General features: G+C 45.5%; 1 protein-coding gene across 1 annotated transcript in view; it reads left to right on the forward strand.

The window, feature by feature from the left end:
• Positions 1-21,069: 21,069 nt before the first annotated feature.
• Positions 21,070-26,304, forward strand: part of Pamr1 (peptidase domain containing associated with muscle regeneration 1) — an 83,397-nt gene continuing 78,162 nt past the window's right edge. The window contains exon 1 of the mRNA XM_051144225.1: positions 21,070-21,408. Coding sequence (XP_051000182.1) covers positions 21,336-21,408 — 73 coding nt within the window. The 5' untranslated portion in view covers positions 21,070-21,335. The remainder of the gene's footprint in view (positions 21,409-26,304) is intronic.

Here is a 26,304-nt window from a genome sequence, read left to right on the forward strand (position 1 = left end):
CAAAAAAAAAAAAAAAAAAAAAAAAAAAAAAAAAAGCCTTGGCTTGGGCAGGCTTTTCCGGCATTTACTCTGGACAAATCAGAGCTTCTTTGAGCTCCATTTATTTCCTTCTTAGTAAAATCAACAAGTTAAATGCACCACTCCTGGAGTTGGCTAACAAGCCAGCTGCATGATGCTTGCTATGGTTTGGGTCCATAGCACCTCTTAAAGCCCACGTGTTAAAAGCTTGGTCCCCTGCTTGACTCTAATAAGAGGTGGAAACTTCAAGTGTGGCCTACATATTTTAGGGTATGCCTTTAGAGGGTATAGTGGAACCTCCTCAGACCCCGGATGCCTCTCTTTTTCTCCTAGATAAAAGATAAATGGCTTCTTCCCACCATAATCTACCGACTTGCACAGATACAATAGGACCAAATGACTGTGGTGTGATGGTTAATGATAATTGTCAACTCCAAACAATCTAGAGTCTCTAGAAGGGCTGTTAGTCATGTCTGTGAGGGATTATCTTCATTACATTAGTTGAGGTGGGAAGACCCATCCAGACATTTCCTGTCTGGAATCACAGACTGATTAAGAAAGGAAGCTGGGCAGCAGTGCCCATGTATGTGTTTCTTGCTATCTGGTTTCTTGATGGGATGTGGCCAGCTACTTCAGGCTCCTGTCACCTTGACTTCCCTCCCAAGGTGGACTCTTACCTTACACTGTGAGTTGAAATCCACATTTTTCCCTTAAGTTGTTCTTATCATGCTGATTTTCATTATAGCAACAGATAAAAAACTAGGATACATTAGGCCATGAACCAATATAAACCTTTCCTCTTTATAAGCTGCGTATTTTGAGTATTTGTGACAGTAACAGAAAGCAGATTGATACAATGTCCAGCCACAAGCACCAACTCTTCTTTCTTCCTCCTCCTCCTCCCCCTCTGCTCCTCCTCCTCCCTCTCCTCTTCCTCTTATTCCTCTTCCTCCTTGTCCTCCTCCTCCTCTTCTTCTTCCTTCTTCCCTTAAGATGGTACTATTCTCTCCCTCCACCTTTGAAATGCAGCTTACTTTAGTATGAATTATACGACAAGAAGAGACCTATAGGATGAGAAGGCTAAAACAAGATGATTAAATAGAATAAGTTTGTGTCCAGGGGCCCCACCTATATTTTCTGTCCACGAGCCTTAGTTTTATAGGTAAGAGTTTTAGGCCAGACAAAATGCTTCAGTACCAAGCATGTGGTCTAGGAAGATGGAGGGGGAATGAATTATTCTGGAAAATTTTCCTTTCATAAGTATCTTCATTATGAAATAAGACTTTCCATAGTTCTCCTGCTGTTGTGTGTTCTTTGCTTTCTGGCAGCACAATGTTTCCAGCAGCCTGGGTGGTCTTTGCCTGCAAACAATCTCTGTCACCACCACTCTGCTCACCTCCTGCAAATGTGCATAATGGAGCTGATGACATCTAGCATGGCAAGGACATGAGTCCTCTCAGTCCCAGTTAGTTCTGCAGAGAACTCTGCCCCTTACTCCTAATATTACAAAGCTGGTGTGCAGGGCACAGAGAAGATGACATCACAGGAGAGAAAACTCATTCCCATTCCAGGAGAAAGAGCTCACCAAAGACTTCATAATGAAAAGAGTGATGCACCTCTCTCAAAGGATGTAAAGAAACAGGGTGAAACACAGTCCACAGAGAGGCCTCGGGAACCCAGCAGTGATGGGAGAAATGTGAGCTCTCACCTTAGTGATGATGCGCCAACCCAAAGGCTCTCATATCACCTTTTCCTAAAGCCCAGCTCCCCACGAAGTTGAAACACAAACAACCATGTCTCAGAGGAGCAATGAATGTAATATGCCAAAGAGCCTGACAGCAGTTCAATTTCTCAACACGAATGCCGTTTTGAGACGTGGTACAATTATCCCTAAACTTTTAAAATGCTGTGGGAGCACCTGGAAATTCTATGCATCAAGTCACCCAGTTCAGCAAACATCAGTGGCTCTAATCAGCATCTATTTATCCTTCTTCCCCACTAACGTGTCCTAGGGCAGACCCTCCAAAATACAGGCATTGATTGGTGATTGAATGCTTCACACACAGGCAACATTATGTGGCATGAATCAACTGGGGAAAGTAACCGCATGGATTTAATGGTGTGTTCTGGAGAAATGAATGAGCAGTTCACCATATAAAGAAACTTTATTGCCAAATGAGGAAAAAAACCCTATAATAGCTTGGTATTAATTATTAACAATTATAAAAATATTACGACTTCAACATTAATTTTATTGTTTCTATTAAACTTTATTTAACAGTGGCTAATCATTTCTCTTGACCCAAGCTGGCAGTAATACAGTGAATGAAACAAAAGATGTCAAGGGCTTAATACAGTGTCAAACACTGAGAGTGCAGACATGAAATGATGGTCTTTATTTTATAATGGTGAGATCATAATTTCCCCGAAAGACAAACACATTGTGGGGGGGACCAGAAAGAATTCTTGGGTTGTACCAATAACCACAAAGTTCACATTTAGATACAAACTGACAGTGAGTGTTTGTTTGTTATGTCTCCCAGACTGGTCTTGAAGTTACTATGTAGTCCAGGTGTTCTTCCCATCCCAGCCTCTCTAATGCTGTGATTACAGATGTGTGCCACAATATCCGCTGACACTGTTGATTGGTTTTATCCTTCCTTGAATATAACAATAATAGCATTATTCCTAACAGCTGCTACTACAAGTACTGGGATGATGATGGCATTTTACTTCTATTTTGTGTGTATGTGAATGGTGGGTGTGTTCCTATGGGTGCACATGCTCACTGAGGTCAGAGGTCAACCTCTGGTATCTTTCCTTGGTTGCTGTCCACCTCAGTTTGAGACATGGTCTCTCATAGGTTGAACTTGAGCTCACTGATCCAGTTGGCTGGGTGGCCAGCAAGCCCTAATATCTTCCTGTCCCTGCCCCTCCAGTGCTGGGATTACGAGTTAGTGCCCCAGTACATGGGCTTTTAGGCTTGAACTAGGGACTTTAAAGTTTTGTGGCAGGTACTTTCCTGATTGAGACACCTCACCAGCCCTGTGATTACCAGAAGCTTTAGTGGAAGTTATTGTTGACATAGTTGATTCTGCTTGGAATCCCCTTGCTTTTCCTAACAGCTACATTTTCAACAACTACTCTTCCCTCTTGGATCTGACCTTGGTTATATGTCAAAGCATACATCTTCCTCTGAAGGGAGGCTCAGAGTTGGTACCCAGGTGCAGCTAATTTTCCTGATAGCAGCATCTTGCTGATGACATCCTTCCTTCCTAGCACTGATATGTCCTGGGTTCCTGCTACTGGAGAAGTGTGGCTATTAACTTGCCTTCTGATTCTGTTACTGATTTCAAAGACATTCAACATTTTGTTTTCTTCTTTTCCTAAATGAAACAAAGGTGATTTGCTCTGCTTAGTAACCTAAGAACTTTCAACAATACTTGGAGTGTGACAGTAAAAATGACAGTGATTGTTATTGCCATTTTTCAAAGTCACTGTCATATTCTTATTGCTTTTATGTTTGGAGCATATTCTAAGCAGAAGCTGATGACATTCTCCTAACCGCCCTGTAAGATATAAGACACATACCATTGATGCCCACATTGGCTTTGAGTTATTGGATAACTTGCCTGTAGCTAGTAAGTGATGGAGGCAGGATTCAGACATGGCATTTCCAACTGTGGCACCTAAGACCCTTGATCACTCAACTGCCTTTCTATGGAAAAACACAGTAGCATGTGCCTAGCATTGTGCAAAATGCTTAGCATCACTTACCTTGTTTAATTTTCACAAGAACAGCAGAATTCCTTTTTAAGAATTTTTATTGCATTTCAGTGTGTGTATAAATCAGTAGGTGCTCATTCTCTCCTTCCAACCACCAAACACGTATCACAGGGCTTGATGGCAGGAACTTTTACCTGCTGCACCAGAAATTCTTTTTAAAAAGTAATATTTATATTTATTTATTTTCTCTCTCTGTCTCTGTCTTTCTCTGTCTCTCTCTGTTTCTCTGTCTCTCTCTGTTCTCTGTCTCTCTCTGTCTCTCTGTCTCTGTCTCTCTCTGTCTCTCTCCCTCCCCCCACCCTCTCTCTCTCTCTCTCTCTCTCTCTCTGTGTGTGTGTGTGTGTGTGTGTGTGTGTGTGTGTGTGTATGCTCCCAAATGTGTCTACAGGAGTATGGATGATGCCAGAGGACAACTTTTGGAAACTGGTTCTCTCGGTCCACCATGTAAATTTTAAAGATTGAGCTTAGGACATCCCAAGTTTGTAGGGCAAGTGATTTTATCCTTGGACCCATTACATCCATCCAATCAATCAAATTTCTGAAGAAGTCCAGACTATGACCTTAGTAACGGGGAACCACTCAGGCGGGTTTAAGGCCCTAGGCAAGGTCACTCCCCACAGCTCTCTCTTCAGGCAAGCCTCGGGAAAGGTCTGCTCTTGAAAAGAAAAAGGCTGGTCTGCCCAGACTTCACCTTGCTGATTTCACAGAACAAAAGAAGCTTCTGAGGATGCACAGGGTCAGCATCCCTTGGAAGCTCCACAGGAGGCTTTCCCAGGAAAGGAAAACTTGCTTGTGCTCAGATAACTTTGAAATTCTCAGATCTAGGCCAGCACCCCCTCCACTGTCTTCTTTCTTTGTTTCTTCTTTGAGAATTTGAGGCCTGATTAGGTCACGCTCGCACTTGAGCAGGCCCAAGGCCATGGTTTAAACGGCGGTCTTCCCGATGACCTTACAGGAACACCATCTCAGGCTAAATCTACTTGTTTTACTCTGAGATAATGGAAAATAAAGCCACCCCTGCTCCTTTCCAGGAGACCTGGCTTGCCAACTTGGTTTTCATAACATACTTTTATAGTTGATTTAGTGTCTCTGAACAGCGAGGCTTAAAAACTGAAAAACGAAGAAGCACTTAGCTGTGCTTGTGCCAAAAAAATGTAAAAGATGAAGGTTGACTGTTTTGTCACAGACCCTGTCCTGGAATAAGCAGATGGCATGCTTCCAGATACGGGAAAAAAGACCCCAACTCCTCCTGAGACTGGAAGAACATTCAGTGGTTTCATTGTTAGGGCTTTGTCCTGACGTGTGTGCTTGGAAGGCACTTTGCAAACTGCTGCTTGGCCTCTTCTGCCGCCTTACCAAATCCCATTGGCATTTCTGGTCTTCACCTCCAAATTCCTAAGTTTAATGGGGTTATAAACTTAGGAATCTTACCCAGTTTGTACCATTTTGCAACTGTGTTGTGAGGTTTTTAGATGAGGGTGAGTGAGGGCAGTTTGAGGAGTGCTGGAGGTGACCAGGCAGATAAACAAAAGTGATTGTGACCTTCCTTTTGCATATTTGACCATGTCCCCTGGATGGGGAGGCCTGGTGGCACTCAGAGGAAGGATAGCCAGCTACCAAGAAGAGACTTGCTACCCTATGAGCACATACACTGGGAGGAGGTCCCCCTCAGTCACAGTCATAGGGGAGGTGAGTAAGGGGAAAATGGGAGGGAGGGAGGAATGGGAGGATACAAGGGATGGGATAACAATTGAGATGTAATATATATAAATTAATAAAATATATTTTAAAAAGAAAAAAGAAGTCATTTCTGAACATAAACAACCTTTCAGAAGCATGATGGTGTGGGACTGCTTTGGACTTAGTGTCTCTGGGCCCCATATTCACTCTGTGAAATGGGAGTGATCTAGTGTCTAGTCCGTTTAGATGGGAGAATCCCGAGCAACAGTGTATACGTGGTGTCTGTCACAGGGTAGTGAACAGTAATGACAGCTTCTTGTTTTCATTACCTTGCTCCCAGCTACTCCATCCTGGGTCTGTACCAACACCCACCATTCTGCCTTCAGGAGTTTATGACCCATTAAAACCATCACTAAATTCCTCCCTGAACTAATGCTCTATCACCCAAAGCCACCTCTCTTATTTTATAGAAACAACAAGAACAAGAACAAGAATAACAGCAACAACAACAACAACAATGCCCCACACCAAACCAAACCAACCAAACCAAATACCCCAACTAACCAACCAACCAACCAACCAAACAAACAAACAAAACCCAACTGATGCTCAGGGAGGTTGAATCACTTGTTTGAGCTCACACATCAAATTTTATTCTTTGCTACTTTTATATATTAGCTCTCTATTGCTGCGTGAAAAAAATCACCCTGAAAAGTATAGAATCTTAAAATAACAATCTTTTTTTTCAAGGGTTGTAGGGACTAAGGGTCTAGGGGGTGGCTTACACGTCAAATTCTTGCTCAGAGACTCTCTTGAATGCTCAGTCAAGGTTGCCTAAAGCTTTGCTTTCTGAAGACTTGAGTGGCACAGACAGATTCATGTCCAAGATGGCTCTGAAGGGTACATAAACATGCCACCTTGGACCAGCCAGTCTGGCATGGAGATTGTTGACAGCTGAGGGCTGCCGAGAAGGAGCATAAACATGAAAAGCTCTTTCCCCTCCCCCTGTTTGCCTAAAAGCAGGATCTAAATCCACAAAGATGCTACCCATCCTCCTCCCTACCAAGGAGAGAGAGAGAGAGAGAGAGAGAGAACTTACTCCCAAGAAACACATCAGCAAATCTCACTCTCTGGTCCTTATCTCCCACTGGCTCCCCATTTACTGTCCCTGGAAGCTCAAAGTCCCTGTCCTTCGTTTCAGTGCTTCTCTACAAAGGCCCTGGACTTCTGTTAGGATGCTCCCTAAGCCAACATCCTCACCACCTCTGTGGGTTCCTTGTTACTGGGTCTGCTGCTGTATGCTCCACACACACATCAATCAACCACCTCTGCTTTTCCTCTTGTCCCTTTCTCCATTAAACTCTCCATTAAACTAATCTGTAGGCCTCCAGCAAATTAACGTAAACCTGGAAGAGTGATTTTTTTCCCTCCTGGTGAGTCTCACAGCTGTTGTCAGGAAGCTTCTGCTCCTTTTCACACAAGTGTCACCACGAGGTTTGGGGACATGATGTCCCTCGGAGTGCAATCTGAGAGAAGTAGGATATACAGAAGGTATCATGTCTGTCACGGACTAATTTGAGACATGCAGTGTTTTCACTTCTCTCACTGGTTTCTGGTCTCTCCAGGTGTTCATCCTGTGAACTTGACCAGCCTAAAAGATCTAGAAAATTAGAATAGCACACTGCCAGGGGGGACATTTCCAGAGCTGATTGGATTGAGCATTATCATCTAACGAAGGCTTAACCAATGGGCTATTGAGAAGTGGCAGAATCGAGGCAGGTAGGGGAGGAGGAAGGATGTTATGCATGTCCAGTGGTTGGGGCTATTTCTTGCCCCAGTTCCTCTCTGTTGTCTCTCTACTCTGCTTCCTGTTTACCACAATGTGCACTGCTGCACCATGCCCTCTCCGTGGATCGAGACCCCTGGGGACAATGAGCAAAATAAATCTCTCCTCCTTTTAAGTCCTACATGGAAGGCATTCTGTCATAGCAACAAGAAAGGTGACAACATGAGGAGACCAACACAACCAGGGGGCCCTGCAGAGACTGATGCACCAACCAAGGATCATGCATGGAGAAGACCTAAGACACCGTGCTCAGATGTAGTCGATAGGCAGCTCAGGCTCCGTGTGGCTCCCCTATATGGGGAGCAGGAACTGTCTCTGAAATGCACTGTTTCCTGCTTGTTGATCACTTTCCCTCCTGCTGGGGTGGCCTTGCCAGGCTACACAGGAAGAGGATGCAGGCAGTCCAGATGACTGGGGTCAAATGGTAGGGGAGGAGGGTTCCCTCTTTCTGAGGACTAGGGAAGAGGGATAGGGGGAAAGAGGGAGGGAGGGTGGGACCAGAAGGAGAGGACACAGGCAGAGTCACATAGACTGATTCTTCTACATCGTTAGAGGGCACCATGGGATGCCATGACTGACAGGATGCAGAAATCATGATACCACTTAGGCGGTCAGTGGCTACACCCTTTTAGGTAAAGACAGTCCTAGTATGTGCAGAGGCCTGCTTCCTATCTCAGGCTGCTTCATCAGTGACCCCCACAGGTCATGAACATCTATTCATACTGGTCTGCTTCCGGTTTCTTGCATATGCCACGCCTTTCTCCAGCTGCTTTCCAAGCCTCGCTCCTTCCTCCCCGCCTAGGACATTCATTTATCACTCTACTGTCTTGTCCATTCTTCATCTTATAAAGCAGTACTCCCTCCAGGAAGCCTTCCTGATTCCTGAAAGTCAGGTCTGGCTTTTGTCTGTTCTGTGTGTACTATTAGTAATAACCAAGCAGTCATCTATTAAATGCATGTTTCCCTTCCAGGTGTCCATAGTCTGGCTTATTTTCTCCAGATCTCCAGGACAGAGGAGAGAGCAAGGTCTTGGATTCCAGGTGAATTCTGGATACAAACTGGCAACCACTTACTTCAACCCTAGAGGAAGAAAAATAGCTGTTATTATGCCATGTTCCTATATGAGGCTCTTTTTCATTAGCTGTAAAAATAGAACCACGCATATTTTCCAGACCAATCATCCAGCCTGTAGTTTTCCTTTCAAGCCCCCTACATTGACTATCAGAAAAAAAGTGCTGTTTTAAAAAACAACAAATTGTTATATTTCCTTACCAATTTGACTTTTTTTTTTGGTCAGTGAATACAGAATACAGGGTTTAAAACATCATCAACAACCCTACCTGTCACAGATTTTCTTGAGAGCAAGACCTGCTTCCAGAATACATGGGGTGAAGGAGCCGAGAGAAGGAAGTCTTAGTAGCATTTGGTTTTATGGTTTGGCATACTGAGTGAGCTGCTTACTGTGCTGTTTTCATGCCAGATGCCCTTTCTTTTTCTTTTTTCTTTTCTCCTCTTTCTTCCCCCACCCCCGCCACCCCCAGCTCTCTCCTTTAACTTTCAAGACAGGGTCCCACCTATCCCAGGATGCACTTCAACATTCCATGTAGCCACAATGACTTTGAACTTCTCTCACTACCTCTGCTGTTGAAGCATCAGGATTACAGATTATAGACATGCCAGTTTTATATAGCAGTAAGGATGGAACCTGCAGTTGTCCATGTCAGTGTACCCAACTGAACTATATGTCCAGGTACCAACTGTGCTATATTCTTAAGTTCCCTAGTTCTCTTTTCTTTCACAGAGTGAACACACACACACACACACACACACACACACACACACACACACACACACACACTCCATTCACTCAACTCATTACTTTGATTTATTTGCTGCAATGATGTAAACTGTACACACACACACACACACACACATACACATGTATATGTATATATATATATATATACACACATACATATATGTTAGGATGTGGGAAAGTCTTAGCTTGAACTTACAATAGAATTCATATCTGCAAAAGTGGTGGAGGACCCTCAGGAAGTAATTTGTAGACAGGGTCTCCCATTCAAAGCTGGGAGAAATGAGGAGGAGACCATTTCGGCAGTCCATACCTTGCATTTTGTGTACTCAGAGAGGAGGTAGGACATGATGAGAAAGTATTTGCATTGGACGATAGACTCTGGAAGTCTTGCGGGCACAGCAGGGCCATTTGCAGATCTGGATGAGCCTGTGTTGTGGAGAGAGACGATTTCCTCCCTTTCGAACAGATCAGAGCAACTTGTTGGTATCTGGAGAGCCAGCAGTTGGGATGAGCAGCAGCTGTGACTGCAGGCAGCCGCAGCCACACAGGCACTCTGAGAGTACTCAGGGGCTTTAGATGTGGGCAGCATAAGTGAAGTAGGAGAAGATAAAAAAAAAAAAAAAAAAAAAAAAAAAAAAAAAAAAAAAAAAAAAACCACACAGCTGTTTTGTGTCCATGATGAGTGACAAGTTGGTAAGTACCTGGGAGACCCCTCCTGGGGATGCCAGGAGACAAGAGACTGAGAATTTCCAAGGTACTGGTATTCTGTAGCATCCTGTGAAAGACCCAGTCATGTGTGGAATGGTTGTGCAAAGTGACAGGTTCCTCTCCATAGATCAGAGAGAAAACCATGTAGCACAGGTTTATATAGAGCAAGTTCATTGGTGTGAGAGGCTTAAGGACTTTGTATAGGAATCACCCAAGCCTTCACCTTACAGGGAGGGAGCTGAGTCCTAAGAAAAAGGCCAGTTTCCCCAGTGGAGACAGCGAGGGCAGAGATCCGAACTCTAAACATCCCTGATGTTTCCTTCAGACTACTGAAACTTGGAGAGTGGACTGATGTAAGCAGAGCACCAGGTTGTGTGACTCTACACAGTGCGGCTAGAACTGAAGAAAGCCACCCAGCCTCAGGTGCCACCCCAATGGTGTCCTCAACCAGAGGCATGTTCCACCAGGATTATCTTTCTATGTAAAGCTGTGCACTCAGAAAAGATGATTTTTAGCTTTTTGGTGTGTGTGTGTGTGTGTGTGTGTGTGTGTGTACATGTATACAGAGACCTGTGGTTAACATCAGCTGCCTTCCTCAACTTTCCACCTTATACATTGAAGCAGGTCTCTCACTTGAATCCAGAGCTCATCAATTTGGTTATTATCTGACAGGGACCGCCTGTCATCCTGAGTACCAGGATTACAGAGATATAGTGTTATTACTGCCTAGAATTCATGTGGTTGCTAAGGACCCAAACTCCAGTCTCATGCTTGCTAGCAAGTGTGTTACCCACTGAGCCTTTCCCCAGCTCCAGCAATGGTGCCTTCAATGGAACAGTTATTCCTGTAGTACAAGACAACCCTCAAGGATCTGGATTCTTTTTGTGAACTGGTGAGAGCCTGTGAGGTGTAAGTTAATGCTGCAGCACAGGCAGAAATGTCTTCAGATCTGAGCTATAGTAAGACTGTGTGGGACTTGTGGGGGGTTGTCTCTCTGGGCAGGTAGGGGGTGCACAAAGGGTAGCAGAAGCTAAAATGGAGAAATATTAGATGTGGAGGGCAATGACACTTTCTTTGCCTCCCTCAGGCAGAATCCACTGCTTCCTAAATGCTCTGCGGGCCATCTGTCCTATGATTAAAACCCTCTCCCCCAGACAGGAATGTTCCAGTATGACCTCATACTCATGTTTGGCCTTACCTTCCTGTAGGAAGGAGAAGAGAAGTCAGTGGGAGCTAAAAAGAAAAAAAGAAAAAAGAAAAAGGGAAGGAGAGAGAATAGAAGAGAGGGCCAGAATGACAAACGTACAAACGAGTGTGTGGAAAAAAGAGGCATCCCAGAGATCCGGCAACTAGGAAAAGCAGACAAGGGTAGTAAACTGTTTCCAGGGTGTAAGGAATCTGGCACACTTGCGTGGAAGCCCCCCTGGGGCCACTGTTTAATAGCATCCAGCCCTCCAGCTGCAGGTGGGGCTCTCACCTGACTCCTAGGAGAGTGCCTTGCCTCTGGAAACTTATGTGATGTATGGGCCCCTCTGGGCTCCTGGCCAGACTGTCACACCATCCACCACCTAAAGGCTGACCCTAACTCACCCTCCTTCCTGAACTTGGTCCAGCAGGTGGACCTGGCTTTCTAATGACTGCAGATATCTATGTTTCCCTGAAGCACTTGCCATGGTGAGGGAGAAAAGCCAGACCTGTTGGAGGCATGAAATATCACTGAAAGTGTGGACCCTGTTACATTTCATTACCTGTTTACATTTCTCTGGCTCCCTTCCACTGGTTACTGGTCCAGAAACAGAACTGGAAACTAACCTCAAATGAGATCAGATTTTCCAATGAAATATGATAAGGAGAAGTGTCCAGAGCCAAATCACAGGTAAATGGGCCCAGTCTACCAGAGGGACATTCAAGCAAAGCCTGGTGTTGACATGGCTCTGGTCCAGCCTGAGTGATGGCTGTCCTGAGGCTGTGGGAGCCCCACTGCGAAACAGAAGAGAGAGAAGGTTTGTAGAGACCAAGGGAGGTATGCACAGGCTGGGATTTATCAGGACCCCTGCCAGATGACTCCTGATTTCTAACTTTTGGACAGCCATTCCTTGATGGCAATTCTGCTGCAGGACATGGAAACTCAAGACCAAAGGTTTAATGTCCGTGGTCAGGCCAGCAGGATGGAGGACAAGAGATCATATGAATCTTGGGCTGGGGAGACAGCTAGGTCCTAAGTTCGATTCCCAGAACTCATGTTAAAAAGAGTCAGGCATGGTGTTATGAGTATTGTGAACTTGGAACCCCACTAGAGAGGTGGGGAGTCGGGAAGATCCCTGAGGCTTGCTGGTCAAGTGGCTTAGCTTAGTTGGGGAATTTCAGATGAGTAAGAGAACCTATCAAAAACCAAAATGGAGAAACAATGATGTCTTCTAGCTTAAATTCACACAAATGCACCTGCACACACATGAACACACACACACACACACACACACACGAGAGAGAGAGAGAGAGACGAGAGAGAGAGAGAGAGAGAGAGAGAGAGAGAGAGAGAGAGAGAGAGAGAGAGAGAGAGAGAGAGAGAGAGAGAGAGATACCAACCCTACATCTTTCAAGAGGAAACAGTTCATGATTGCCAGGTAAGCCACCTGGCAAGGCAGGAATCCCTTCATTCCAATCCATTTAGACGAAACCTGTGGTGCCAGCTACCAGGGTCAGCGTCTCTGGTGCTGCTTTCCCCTTTTACTTAGAGGAGAAAGTATTTCCTGCTAAGCTGTTCATGACTCCTTTAGAAGAGCTTTTCTCTGTGACCTTGATAAAGGTGACATTTGCTCATCTCAGTCCCCACTATGCAAGTGGTAGTGCATGGACCTCCTTTGGCATCATTGGGACTTTGTTAGGACTACATCTCTGATCTTGGTCCCCAGTCTTGCTCATCTGAATTCAGCACTGGGCCCTGTTGCTGGCAGTGCCACATGCAGAAATCCTGATAGTCAGATTGGCTTCTAAAAAGCTACAGCCCAGGTCACTGTGCCTTGGTTTACCTCCATCTCAGCCACTGGGGCATCTGTTTATGCACGCCAACTGTCAGGGGCTGATGACCACCTCTGGCTATTGTTAACTGGTGTGGAGCAGTTTATGTCTGTGGAATTCTTTGACTTACTATGGGAGACCTCCTGATAACCCCATCTTAAGGTGGTAATGGAAAATGTGTTCATGCAAGCAACCTCCTGAACACCATAATTGGCAGCACGGCACAGGGTGGAGCGTTTATTGTTACCCTCTGTGATCCTGCTGCCACTTAGGAGCCGTAGCTCACTGATTCTGCTCAGCATCTCATGTAAGCATCACACTGCTCATGGTTGGCCCTGAAGAAAGATCCTAGCTCCAGAATCACTTTAACATCTTTGAGTAAAGCAATCTTAAATTGGTCCAGTGTAACTCAGGGACCGTCTATCCTTTGCTGTCCAGTGCCTCCTCTCGGTGGCTGCTTTCTCATCCACTATTGGCACACTTTTTATAAGTGGAACTATATTTACCAGCCTACTCGCCTCCACTGTAGACCTTTCCAATCATTAGACCCATGACCAGCCAGCAGGATCCTAAGCCTATGCTCACATCACACTACTTTTCCTTCCACAGCTCAGACGAGTAGGAGTGGTACTCAAGCCCTTGCCTGTGGTGGAGACTTTCTCTCTCCCAAGCTCACACCTGAGTAAGGCAGCAACACTCACCACCCATCTTCATAGACTATGGTTACGAGGTTGGCTCACACATCAGTTGTTCTGATGCTGTGTGCCTCCTCCTTCTCCTTCCTGTCCTCTCCCTCTCTTGTTCCTCTCCTCTCTCTTTGAGCACAAGAATATAAGGGCTCCTTCAGCATTTTCCCACGCACAAATATTTACACAGTCCTCAAGCAGGGAAGTGGCGGTGGCTTCTCTCTCACTCCTCCACACACCATCAATCACGGGTCCCATCTTTCTGACCTTCTTATTGCCTCTTCCATCAAGTCAGCTCTCTCCACCCAATTGAATGCAGGCCTCAAAGAGCTGTTCTGAGGTTCAATATGACCCAGTAGCCGTCTGGCTTTCAAATTGTTTTCCATAGTCCTCTGAATAAAGTTCATTGTTTTCAAGGTCTTGTCCATTCTGATCTTCCATCCTCTGCTTTCTTTCTTTTTTTTTTTTTATGTCTGAAGTTCAATATCACTTCCCCAGGAAGGTTTTCTGACCCAAAAGGAAGGTTGGGTTCCTTGTTATCAGCTTCAGGAATATTCTGTTTTTGCTTGCTCTAGTACTCACCACATTTGATCCATGTCTCACCCCTGTATGTTCTGTATACACAGGTGTTCATTTACAGCTATCCTGCTGGATTCTAAAATGTAGAAAATGATAAACATAGAATAACTTGTGTTGGATGAATTCATTGAGACTGTTTATCTAGTATTTGCTTTTTGTCATTTATTTCATCCCATAAAGAAAAACAGCTTGATTTATATTACTTAGTAAACAATGTAATGAGATTGAACCAGATAGTCAAAGCTAGGCCCCTGGCAGAGGTGTTTCTAGGGCCTGGACAGGATCCAATTAGAAAAAGCTCTTTTTTTTTTTTTTTTTTTTTTTTTTTTTTTTGTCTTTTATCTGATGCATATTCTATCTCTATGCCGCCAACTAGAAACATATGAGAAAATACAGTTTTAAAGTATGCTTTTTGTCTTGAATCAATAGCAACATAATATACCTTAAACTACAGATCTGAGGAGAGGGTACTCACTTTTAATTTCAGCTAATAGTTGGAATAGATTACTGTTTTTGAAAGAGCCATAGTGGGATTTTGTAGATGTGTACAGTAATGGCAAATATTAGTTTTTATTACAGATATTACCAGACTCATTTGAAATTCTTAGCAAATTTACAAGGTTGCTATATTGACATTTAAATTGTATCATTTATTTGTTTATTTACAGTGTGTGTGTGTGTGTGTGTGTGTGTGTGTGTGTGTGTGTGTGTGCCATGAAAGTCAGAGAACGATTTGTGGGAGTCAGTTTTCCTTCTAATGTGTGGGTCCCAGGGATCAAACTCAGGTCACCAGACTTAGATGGAAATGTCTCTCTCTGTCTCACTGAGCTGTCTCCCTAGTACCCTGAGACCTAGGGGGCCAAAGAGCCTTTCTAAGTCCACACACCCAGTCAGTGGGAGACCCTGGGCACATCTGGAGTTGGCTGTATACAGTGCCCTTCTTGTGCACTGAGGTCATACCCACCTCCACCCTCTGCTGCCTTCTCGTGAAATGACTTTATTTTGTGTTCACACCTCAAATGGCTCAACTACTATTAACTCATCAGCTAGCCACTTGGATCATGGCCAGACATTCACCAGTGGTTTTGTAAAAGCTGTGTGTAGCAGCCAACTCTTTATTTTCAGTTGAAGTTTATAAGTACACACATGGAAGTCAAGACCAGGTCTGTCCGGGTGTTGTAGGAGCATATTGACTGGGAAGCAGAGAGGCTTGCTGGCTTTCAGCAAATTGCATGAATGACATAGAGGTGGAAGAATGTGGCCGGAGAAGAACCGCAGAGGCACCTTCTCCTTTCCTGACTCTCAGGGGGAAGGGAGTGGAGCTGAGCCCGGCAGAAACATGGCCGTTTGCTGTATAGGAGAACATCAGGGATTCATTAAGTCTGGAGGCTTCCAGGGTGGGGGTCAGTCATAGCAGCCTCCAGCCAGAAGCCCTTTCCTTTCTGCACTACTCCCCGTTTCTTCTCTTGTCTCGGTTGGCTTGGACGTGGTGTTTGTGATGCTGATGAAAACCAAGCTTAATTACCAGAAGTCAGAGAAGCCTTGATCCCTTCACAGATCACTCTTGTCTGTCCTCTTTCTGGCTTTCCTAGTGTGTAGTTGGTCTGCAGAGACTTGCAGGCTAGAGTATGGTGAACTGCTGGGTTTTATAAAGGGAGCCAACTGCCTCTATATGATGCAGCTCCCTGCAGATAGTATATGTGTAGCCTTAGGGGGGCCAAAAGGGGGCAGGTTTTGTTGGAGCATCTCATCCTTTCTTGTACAAGTTAGTGGGTATCATGGCTAGCTTGACTCCATCTACTGTAGCCAACTGTTGAATTCTGAGTGCTTGTAATAAGGACATATACTTTAGTGGGGTTTTTCTTTCCTCCCCTCCCACACCTTTTGAGACAGAGTCTTATTATGTAGCTCTGACTGTCTAGGAACTTACCATGTAGATAAGCTGGCCTTCAATTTACAGAGATCCTTCTGTATCTGCCTCCCGCGTGCTGGCATTAAAGGTATGTGCCACCACACTGGGCAGGAGATGATCCTTCATCCTGTCTAGCACTCTGAGTTCCTGGCAGGTCACTCTGCCTTTTTCAAACATAACCTCTTACTTGGGATTTAATCCTCCTTGGAGCATTAATATGAAGCATAGATGTCTGGTGGGCAAGATGGCTTGGGTGTGTAAAGGCCCTTGCTGCCAAGGCTGAGGACTTCATTCTGGTCCTCAGAACCCACATGGTGGAAGGAGAGAACCAACTGCTAGAAGTTGTCCTCTGACTTACATACACACACACATGCACACACATGTAAACAGATTAAGAATCATAGATGTCACTACTATACATCAAGTAAGTATTAGATTTTAGGCACCGTTCTGAGCTCTTTGTTCCAATCCTATGTGAGATGGCACCACTATTTTTCCCACTTGAAAAATGGGGGAACTAAGGCCACTCTAAGTCCATAGATTACAAGGGGTCACTCTGGAGTCAACACTAGGGAGCGTGACCCAGGGCGAGTGTTAAATCAAGAATATTATTTTCTTTAAAATTGTATTCTTATCTACATGTACATGTGTGTGTCTGTGTACATGTCATGTGTGTGAAGGTGTCCATAGAGGAGAGGGTGGTGGCTCCTCTGGAGCTGGGGTTACAGGTAGTTGTGAGACCCCCTATGTGGAATCCTTTGCAATAGCATCAAGTACTCTTAACCCCTGACCCATCTTTACATCCCAAGAATACTCTCTCTTAAGGTTGGGGTACAGGCCTTGTTGTTTATAGCCTGGACTTAACAATTGCTTAGATGTACAGAACTATTTTTCCTAAATCTAAAAAATACTATTTAGTCAAAACTTAAAAAAAATAAATCTCACCAAGATCAGTGTCTATGAAAGTTTACAGCGAGATCTCAAAGAAGGCTATGGCTCCTCCTTCCTCCAAAAATGGTGGACAAAGGACTTGTATTTTGAGACTTACAGAGATCCCCTCAAGTCTCCTTTCTCCATGAGACTCCCCTGTTTAAAAGACCCAATTTAGAACAATACTAAACTCTATGTACATTACAAATGGTGCTGATGTTGATGAGATACACTACCTACTTTCCCAGATCATCATCACAGCTTCACTGTTCCTTTCCCAGGCCAGCAGCTCCTGTGATGCTTAACAAAACAGTATCTGATGACCGCTGCTTTCAATCGTCCACATAAATGTTCACACCCCTTTGTACAGCAGAGAGTTTTCAGGATGATTTCCAAGTTCCCTTGTTCAAGGAAACCAACAAAGTCAAATTAGTGGCTCAAACTAGGATTCAAACCCCTCTGGGGAATTCCAGAAACAGAAACGACTGTGTTTTCAGTTCTTAGTTCTGGAGAAGCAGAAGCTTCCTTAACATGCAGCCACACATGTTTGTAAAGGATGCAAAAATATTTTTTCCTCTAAACATTTTGTGTTCATTGACTGGGGTCTTGCAAATTAGACCAGTAGAAAACAGATAAAAAAAAAAAAAAAAGAAACTCAAATATATGCATGATCCATATACCTGGAAGTACACATGTGTGTGCATGTTTGGATATACTCATATGCACATGTATGTACAGTCTGAATACATGTAGTATGCCTGTATATAGAGACTGGAGGGCAAGCTCAGGCTATTCTTCTCAGGGATATTGTCCACCTCCTTTGATATAGGCTCTCTCATTGGCCAGGAACTCACCCATTAGGCAAGACTGTCTGGCCAACAAGCCGAGGAGGTCGGCTTCCTGGGGCTGTATTGGGAGAGGGCACTGCTACACCTAGTGTTCATGGAACATTTTAGCAGAGCAGTACATTTGTAGAGAAGCAGCAAGGATAAGGACAATGAGTTTCCAGGGGCACAATTGTGAAAACCAATAAACAGATGAGAAAGCTACTGGGAGGAAAGCACTAGATAATAGGGTCTCTATATCAATACCTCCAGGCTCACCAGGGCTCTAATGACTAACCTCTGCCTTTCATTTCCTGTCATTTAGACAGGAAATGGGGATTCCTTTATAAATGGGATTTTCCAATGGAAAGGGCACAGAGTGCTTCTTACATTAGCTTCTTTTCACTTACCTTCAGTTCAGTCTTTTTGCCACAATGGCAGGTTCTACTTAAGGTCCACCACCCAGAGCCCAGTCTGTCTCGGGTACAGCTCCCATAGGGAGGAGGCTGCTAGATATTGGTGCAGGGAGGCTGGGGGGATGGAGGCAGAGGAAAGAAAGAATGATCCTGCCAACCATTAGTGGACTCAAGAGGACCTAATATCCATAGGTACTTAGAAATGAAGCTACCCCTGTCCCACTGCCATTACCAAAGGACCAAACACAAAACAATCTTTCTTTCTCTGGTTTCTGCCTTGTACTCTTTCAGACAGCCTATTTTTGCTCCTTTTCTTCTATTTAATACTATTCTTTTTGTTTGTTTTTGTTTTGTTTTTCTTTGTGACAGTTTCTCTGTGTAGTCTCAGCTGCCCTGAAACTTGCTCTGTAGATCAGGATGTCCTCAGCTCAGAGATCTCCCTGCCTTTGCCTGCTGAGTGCTGGCATTAAAGGTGTTCACCACCACTGCCTGGCTTTAATGCCATTCTTGGTGCTTATTTATATAAATGTCTCCTAGACAGAGAACCTGAGAATGATTAGGAATGCCCACACTATGTGTTTCCTCAAGGCCAGTCTCATGATAGACAATGATGATGCCTTATATTTATTTATAACAGTCTATGTGTGCTAGCCCTGAAGTGTCCTTGCATGTATAATCTCATTCCATTTTTTCCAAGAGTCCCTAAAACAGGTTTGATCATTACGCCCATCATATACTGAAGACAAGTAGACAGATGCTTGCAGAGAGAGTTGGGTAACTAGCTCAACGTCACGAAGTCAGAATATGAAGCAAGGATTTGGACACAGCATTGAATGCTGAGTTTTTCACCGCTCCTACCCATTGTCCTCCATGGATGGAGAGCCTGCTCTTGTCACTAGCCCTGGCCTACAGTAATCACCCCTATCCCCCTGAGTGCAGAAAGTGGAGCCCTGTGCTATGGTTCCTGTCCTTCCAAACTGTCCTGAGATCCGGCGTTCACCTTCCCTCTAGTTGCCTATGTCATTTTCCCCGTCCCAAATCCATGGTTTGCTCTTGGATTCGGCCTTCATGGATAGTCAAGAGTGACTGTCTTCTTGGGATTTTTATTTGGTCTCAGTACCTACAACATCAAAGCCCTGACAACTAGAGGACAAAATTTAGACACCCTGCTACACTCACACTATGTTCTTGCTCATTGCCACATCCAAACGCCACACACATCCCTTTCAGTGGGATGTATTATTTAGCCCCCCTCTCAATATCATCTATCTATCTATCAATTATCTATAATCACTACTTATTTATGTATGCATCTATCTATCCACCTATCTGTCATCCATCCATCCATCCATCCATCCATCCATCCACTTGTCATCTACCTAAGCCATTTAAAGTGCATTTTGTTGGTTAACCTTGTCATAGATATTTTGGGGGAAATGAATAAATATAAATTTACAATACACATCGTTTCTCACACTGGTCAGGTTCAGCCTTCTTTCTAGAGAGTTCTCACTACTCTCCCCCATGGATGGAGATTCTGGTTTTCTCACTAGCCCTGGCCTGAAGAATGATCCATGTCTCATAATTTTTTTTTCTTTTGAGACAGGGTATCTCTGTGTAGCTGTGGCTGTCCTGCACTCACTGTGTAGACCAGGCTGGCCTCGAACTCACAGAGATCCACTTGCCTCTGCCTCCCAGAGTGCTGGGATCACAGGCGTGGCCTCACTGTGCTCGGCTATAATTTTGGGTTTTAATCTAACGTCACAAACTAGTACTGATACAGCCCAGAGCCCCAGGTCTACATAGACTCCAGTATATCCTGCTTTGCCCTTTGTAGTCCAGTGATCTCATTATGTAAGTTGCTTAAAATCTGCATCTATCTTTCTGCTTCCAGAGCCTGTAGAAATTGCTATTGCTTGTACATCTTGACTATAATGGTTAAACCTACTTTCATGTATTACCTTTGAAGCCATATAGTATAGTGGTTAGGGCTACAGACTATGGGTCTGAGAGTCATAGGATCAAGCCCCAGCTGTGCCACATTTACTTGTGTGACGTTAGATGAGTTAACTCTCAAGGGCTCATTTTCCCTGTTTTGCAGGAAAGAGGCACCAAGGTCCTATCTGTATGCTCTAGGAAGTACTTCCTGTTGTTCATGAACTGAGGTTAGGATTTCCCAGTAGCCTGTGTGTGCAAATGGCCTAGTTTCTAAAACGCAATTGCTTGGAGCAGAAAGGGAGAAAGAGAGCTTGGAGGTAGAGGAGCAGTGGCGAGAAGGGAGAGAAGGGAGTACAGGTGAGTTTCCTTTACTCTTTGATCACCCGTTGGAGGAGGGGGTACACAGCCTCATTCAAGGGTAGGTGCTGGCGGAGGTGGCGGAGGCAATTTTTAGGAGTCTTTCTTTCCATGAAATTCAGGGATTAAACTCTGGCCCTGGCATTGCAACAGCACACAGTTCTGCCATTTTGCTGCTTCCCCCCCCCCGCCGCCCCCCGCCAGTCTTCTAATCTGCCTCTGCCTGGCCTAGTCAAGAGAAGGTACAGCTACACCTGTCCCAGCCCCGCCCCCCTCCAGCCGTCCGTGCCATCTTTTTATCAGCTTCCCATACCAGGTTCCAGTCCCATCCCGCCCTCTCAGTCTCCCAACCCAGCCCCAGGCTAGCCTCCTATGCCTGCTCAGCTTTCTAGCTAGGGCTTGCTGTGGGGGGTGGGGGGAAGTCCTATCCTCATCTGAGAGGTCCCACAACCATTCCTACTTCCGTTCCCTGCCAGGTGCTGCTTTTACCCTCACTAAAGGTTGACCACGGAAGTCCACAGAGATGAAGCTGGCCCTAGTGTACTGCTGCTTCCCCGTGGGTCGCGGTGCACCAGCCTCCAGGCGTGGCCACGTTTCTCCGGGCCTAGCAAGGGTTAAGAGGAGAACTCTGGGCTGACGTCGCTCTGGCCGAAGGTGGTTCCCCTAGCAGAGGGTGGGAGAGCCCAGCGGGCTGAAACCCGAGCTCCCGCTCAGCTGGGGTTTGAGGAGGTCCTGGCAAGAGCAGAGCCAGCTGCCCTGCTCTCGCCCAGGCGTCATTCTAGTCGCTCCGCGCCACACTCGTCGCAGCAGCGGGAACGATGGAGCTGGACCGCTGGGCGCAATTGGGGCTTGCCTTCTTGCAGCTCCTTCTCATCTCGTCCTTGCCAAGAGGTACTGTTAGTGTCTGGGAACTCTCCGGGGGCTGATGGGGAGCTGGACAGGGTTGAAGGTTGTTCCAGTGATAATCTGAGGTGCCTGACTGGAGGCTCCGATGTTCCTGTTGTCTGCCCTAAGAACAGGATAATGTTTCATTCTTAATTGTGGGACTGCATTATGTCTGGAAAGAACAGAGCTCCAGCGTTTATCTGTCTGTCTATCTATGCCTTGGAAAGTTCATTCCCTGCTTTGCAAAATTAAAGTTTTCCGAGAAAGCACTCCCGCAAGGGGTGAAGAGCAGGGATTGGGCGGGCATTTCTCCAAGGAACCCTGCTTGGTAAAGTCTCAAGGTGAGAACTCTTTGGAGCAGACCACCAGCACAGGAGCTGTGCTCACTCAGAAAATAGTGCACATCCCTGGGAGCGCGAAACAGAAGCTTGGAGAGAATGGGCAATCTGTTTCTGAGGCGCAGTGTTTATTTTGAAAGAGTCCTGACTTCATTGTTTCTCACGTGCTGTATTTCTGACCCACAGTTCCCAGAAGATGGGCTTCTAGGGGCACAAGAGGTCGAGACATGGACGGGCTCCTGGCAGCTTCTTGACAGATAGTGAGCAGAAGCCAGGGAAAGGCAGGTCTCAGAAGAGAGCCCTAGGAGGTGGGGAGCAGGGACTTCTGTCTGCCTCTGTCTTGGGTGGCTGCAAGGGTGAGGCATGAGGAGGTGAGGCTGGAGTGATGAAGGCTGGAAGGGTGAAGTGAGAAGAGGACTGAGATGTCAGGCAGGAGGTTTGAGGTGCAAGGAAGCTAGATTAGAGGGTACAGGTGTGAGGCATGGAGGGGTGAAGTGTGGAGGTGGAGAGATGAGGTGTGAGGAGAGAAGGTAAGACCTCACCAGAAGAGCATAGTTGAGATTTGCCTGGGAGGGGAAACTTTGCTTGTGGGAAGGGCACCTGTGAGCCCCTTCTGTAGCCTTTCGGTGCTGGCTGGCTGAAATCTGTGCTCCATACAAAAAGAAGGGACTTTGCTCTAGCAGGTGGCTGGCAAGTGCCCGAGAAAGACACGGAAGTGGAATGTTGCTGGATGCAATAGCGTGCTGCACAGAGGGGCAGAGAGAGAGAGAGAGAGAGAGAGAGAGAGAGAGAGAGAGAGAGAGAGAGAGAGAGAGAGAGAGACAGACAGACACAGAGAGACAGCGACAGACAGACAGACAGACAGACAGAGAGAGACAGAGAAAGACAGACAGACACACACACACAGAGACAGACAGACAGAGACAGAGACAGACAGACAGAGACAGAGACAGACAGAGAAAGACAGACAGACAGATACACACATACACAGAGAGAGAGAGAGAGAGAGAGAGAGAGAGACAGAGAGAGAGACAGAGAGAGAGAGACAGAGACAGAGAGAGAGAGAGACAGAGAGAGAGAGAGAGAGAGAGAGAGAGAGAGAGAGAGAGAGAGAGAGAACACAGCCTTCAGAGGTTTCCCTTTATGTCAACACAGAGCCTAGAAACACAAGACCTCCCTCCCTGTGTTTGGTTAATAATTTCCATGCACAGGAGCCTGCCTGTGTTCAGCTAAATCTCCTTTAATGATTTACCGCCCAAATGGTGGGAGTGATTGGCCTGGCTATGTATCTCAGTGGCTCGGGGCTTGTCTGAAGTTGGTTAGCTCCTCTCATCCAAATTTCACCTCACTGACATCTTGTGCAGCCTGGATACAGTATTGAAGGATGGGAGAAGAGGTCCTTTGACAAGAGCTTGCAGTCCAAAAGCCTAAACACTTGTGGTGACTTGAGGACTCCGCATTAAGACTCATCCCCACTTGATGGTGTACCCTATAGGTACAAATCTCTAGGGAGTGCTGGGTGGCCTAGACCCACTCTAAAGGATCCTGCTGTCTGTCCTTTCCTGGGTGCAGACCCACAGCAGGGCACATGAGCTGTCTCCTGCTTAGTTTCTGTGCTGTGTCAAGTGAAGCAGCATCACTCTATACAAGTTAGGAAACAACCCAACTTGCCCAGTGGCTGAAAAACTCAATTATTGTTGACCTGAGAATCTCTTTTACCTTTTGCCATGGAAAAGCTGAGCGGAGGGTGTGAGATGAGCTGTCAGCCAAGCTGCTGGCTGTATGTGTTTAGTACCATTATCCACTGTTGAGCTCAAGGGAGAAGGCCCAGTGAAGAAGGAAAATATTTCTTCCTGCAGGGATTGAGTCCCCCTCCGGGGGCCTGTCAAGAAAACCTTGGAAGTACATTTCCTTTAATTACTTTTCTCAAAAGAGCAACTGGTATGTAAACACCCCATGGCTTGGTCCGGGAAGTTGTTGTTGCTCACGAACATGTGATTCATATTGGAGGAGGAGAATCTAAACACGGGGCCAAGTGATAAACGTAACATAAACAGCATGTGAGGGGGAAACCCAACTCCGCTGACTGCACCAGACAGCAGTACTCCTGCCCGCGGGGCTCTGCCTAAGAGGAAAACCTCATTGAAAATATGGGCCTCTGGGGAAATGAAATCTTAATACGGATCACTTCACAAGTGTCGCTTCCAACAGACGCTGAGCTTGTAGGGAATGAATGCAAACGCAAGTGGGGAAGATAATTAGAAGTACAAATAATTCAGTGAGCGGGAGCAGCCAGCTGAGAAGCAGACTGCAACGAGTAAGAAAGGGAGGAGGAGGAGTGGCCAGAAAATAAAAAATTAGAGGTTCTTTATAATGGATACATTAGCACATTCCGAGGAGAGCTATGGAAATTGGCCTTCTTGGCAGGGGTGGAGTTGTGGGAGGAGCATGAAGAGGGTGTTCCCTAGTATCGTGGGAGGAGCATGAAGAGGGTGTTCCCTAGTATCTACGCTGAGAATGCCTGGCATCCCAACAGGAAAATAGTTTTATGGTGCATGCACTTTCAGGCACAGAACCTGGAGCCTTCTGAGCTGAATCTTATCTGAAAGCTTCCTCCTTGAGGACTAGCTCTAAAATGGTACCAAAAGGCACCACGCAAGCTTCCAAAAGAGGGCAACAGCCAGTAGTCCTACCCAGCCATGATAGCTATGAACCACACTGGTGAGCACGGCTGGGCACAGCATAATAACCCTAAAGGTGTAGCAGTGGCACACACATATTGGTGGCAACCAATAGCTTTCTAATTGGAATTATCACCTGTTCAATATGAGGGAAAACATTGTCTGATTTCATTTATGAGTGTCACAGATACTTTTCCATTGCTGTGATAAAACACCATGAACAAGGCAACTAAGAAAAAAAAATAGTTTAATTGTGCTTACAGTTTTAGAGAGAGTTTATGATGGCGGAGAAAGGGCATGGAGGTAGGTGGCTGGAGCAGCAGCTGAGAGCTCACGTCTCGAACCACAAGCAGCAGGCAGACAGAGAAAACAGAGAATGGTGTTAATCTTTTGTAACCTCAAAGCCCTCCCCAGGTGACACACCTCCTACAACCAGGCCACACCTGTTAATCTTTCCAAAACAGTTCTACTACTGGGGACCAAATATTCAAATGCCTGAGCCTATCGGGGCCATTGTTTTTCAAACCACCACAATGAGATGCAGTGAAATTCATTAAAATGGAAATTAAGATGTCAGTTGCCAGGGCCTGCAAGAAGTAATGGGAAGTTGATGTTTAATGAATACAGAGCCATGGCTTGATATGATGAAAAGGTTTGACAATACATGTTGGTGACCATGTGACGTCAACAATGAGAATGTTGATGACAATGAACTATGACTGTGTGTATGTGTTCAGTTATATATTGTATCCTATAATAAATAGGGACTTTAGGGCATGGCAAGTGATTTGTGCCTATAATCCCAGCTCTTGGCAGCAGGACTGCAGGTTTGAAGCTAGTCTAGGCTACATCATGAGATGTACAAATAAGTTTCTACAGACAAAAATTAGTGGAGCCTTAGGTCAACCTTTGCTGCATAATTTTCAAGATCACATTACCTTTTAACCTTTCATCTGGCACATCTACCTTTGGCAAGGGTTAAGGCACACAATACAGAAGAGAGAGCCCTCACCATTTTTTTGGGGGGGGGGTACTGTTTCTCTGTCTTGGGTAGTTGAGGTGCTAAGAGAGGCCACAGATACAAGGGCTGCAAACATCACCCAAAGGCCACATGACCTGAAGTATCTCGTGTGACACAAGGGTTAGAAACATGAACCTGACTGTGTTGAGGGATGCAGGCTCCTCTGTGCAGTTGGCATGCCCCATCTTGCTGTGTTTGATACTGCCTACCAGCATTTGAGTTTCTGATCCACAGTCTTGAAGAGACAGGGGCAGAAGGAAGGGTAGAGGAAGAAAAACAGGGAAGACTGGATACTGAATCAGAGATGTCCAAGTGTATACACCTGCTAAGGACTTATTGGTTGGCTAACAGGAGTTTTAAAAGCACCTGTTCTCTATCTGTATAACCCTCAGCTATGTGTCAACCCACATGGTCTTCCTTCTCTCTGTGACCTCCTTTCCCTTTGTTACAGAATTTAACACTATAAATACCTTTGAGCATGAGCTTGTGGTGAAAATTGAGACTGAGATTGGGTCTATGTCTGGCCATAAACTGGATGAAATAATTTGGAGCATAGGATTTCAGAAGAGGAAGTGTCACAGGGCATGTAAGGCCTTTGTGAATACTTAGAAGTGTTGAGGAGGCCTTGTATTGTCACTGGCAGAGTGTGAGTTTGACTCAGTCTTGCCTACACTGGTGTTACACAGAGAGATGGAGGTGGCAGAGACCATGGTATCTAAGGGACCTATGACTGGCCTTAAGTTAGAAGATTATTTCCATCTGCCCAATTTGGGCACAGAAAATCCTGTTGCAAAGGGAAATTTTTCTACCTGCCTCCCCAAGGCCAACCCTAGACACTGCAACTCATGAGAGGTGTGAGCAC

This window comes from Acomys russatus, chromosome 4, assembly GCF_903995435.1.
Source record: "Acomys russatus chromosome 4, mAcoRus1.1, whole genome shotgun sequence".
In the NCBI taxonomy this organism is placed as follows: Eukaryota; Metazoa; Chordata; class Mammalia; order Rodentia; family Muridae; genus Acomys; species Acomys russatus.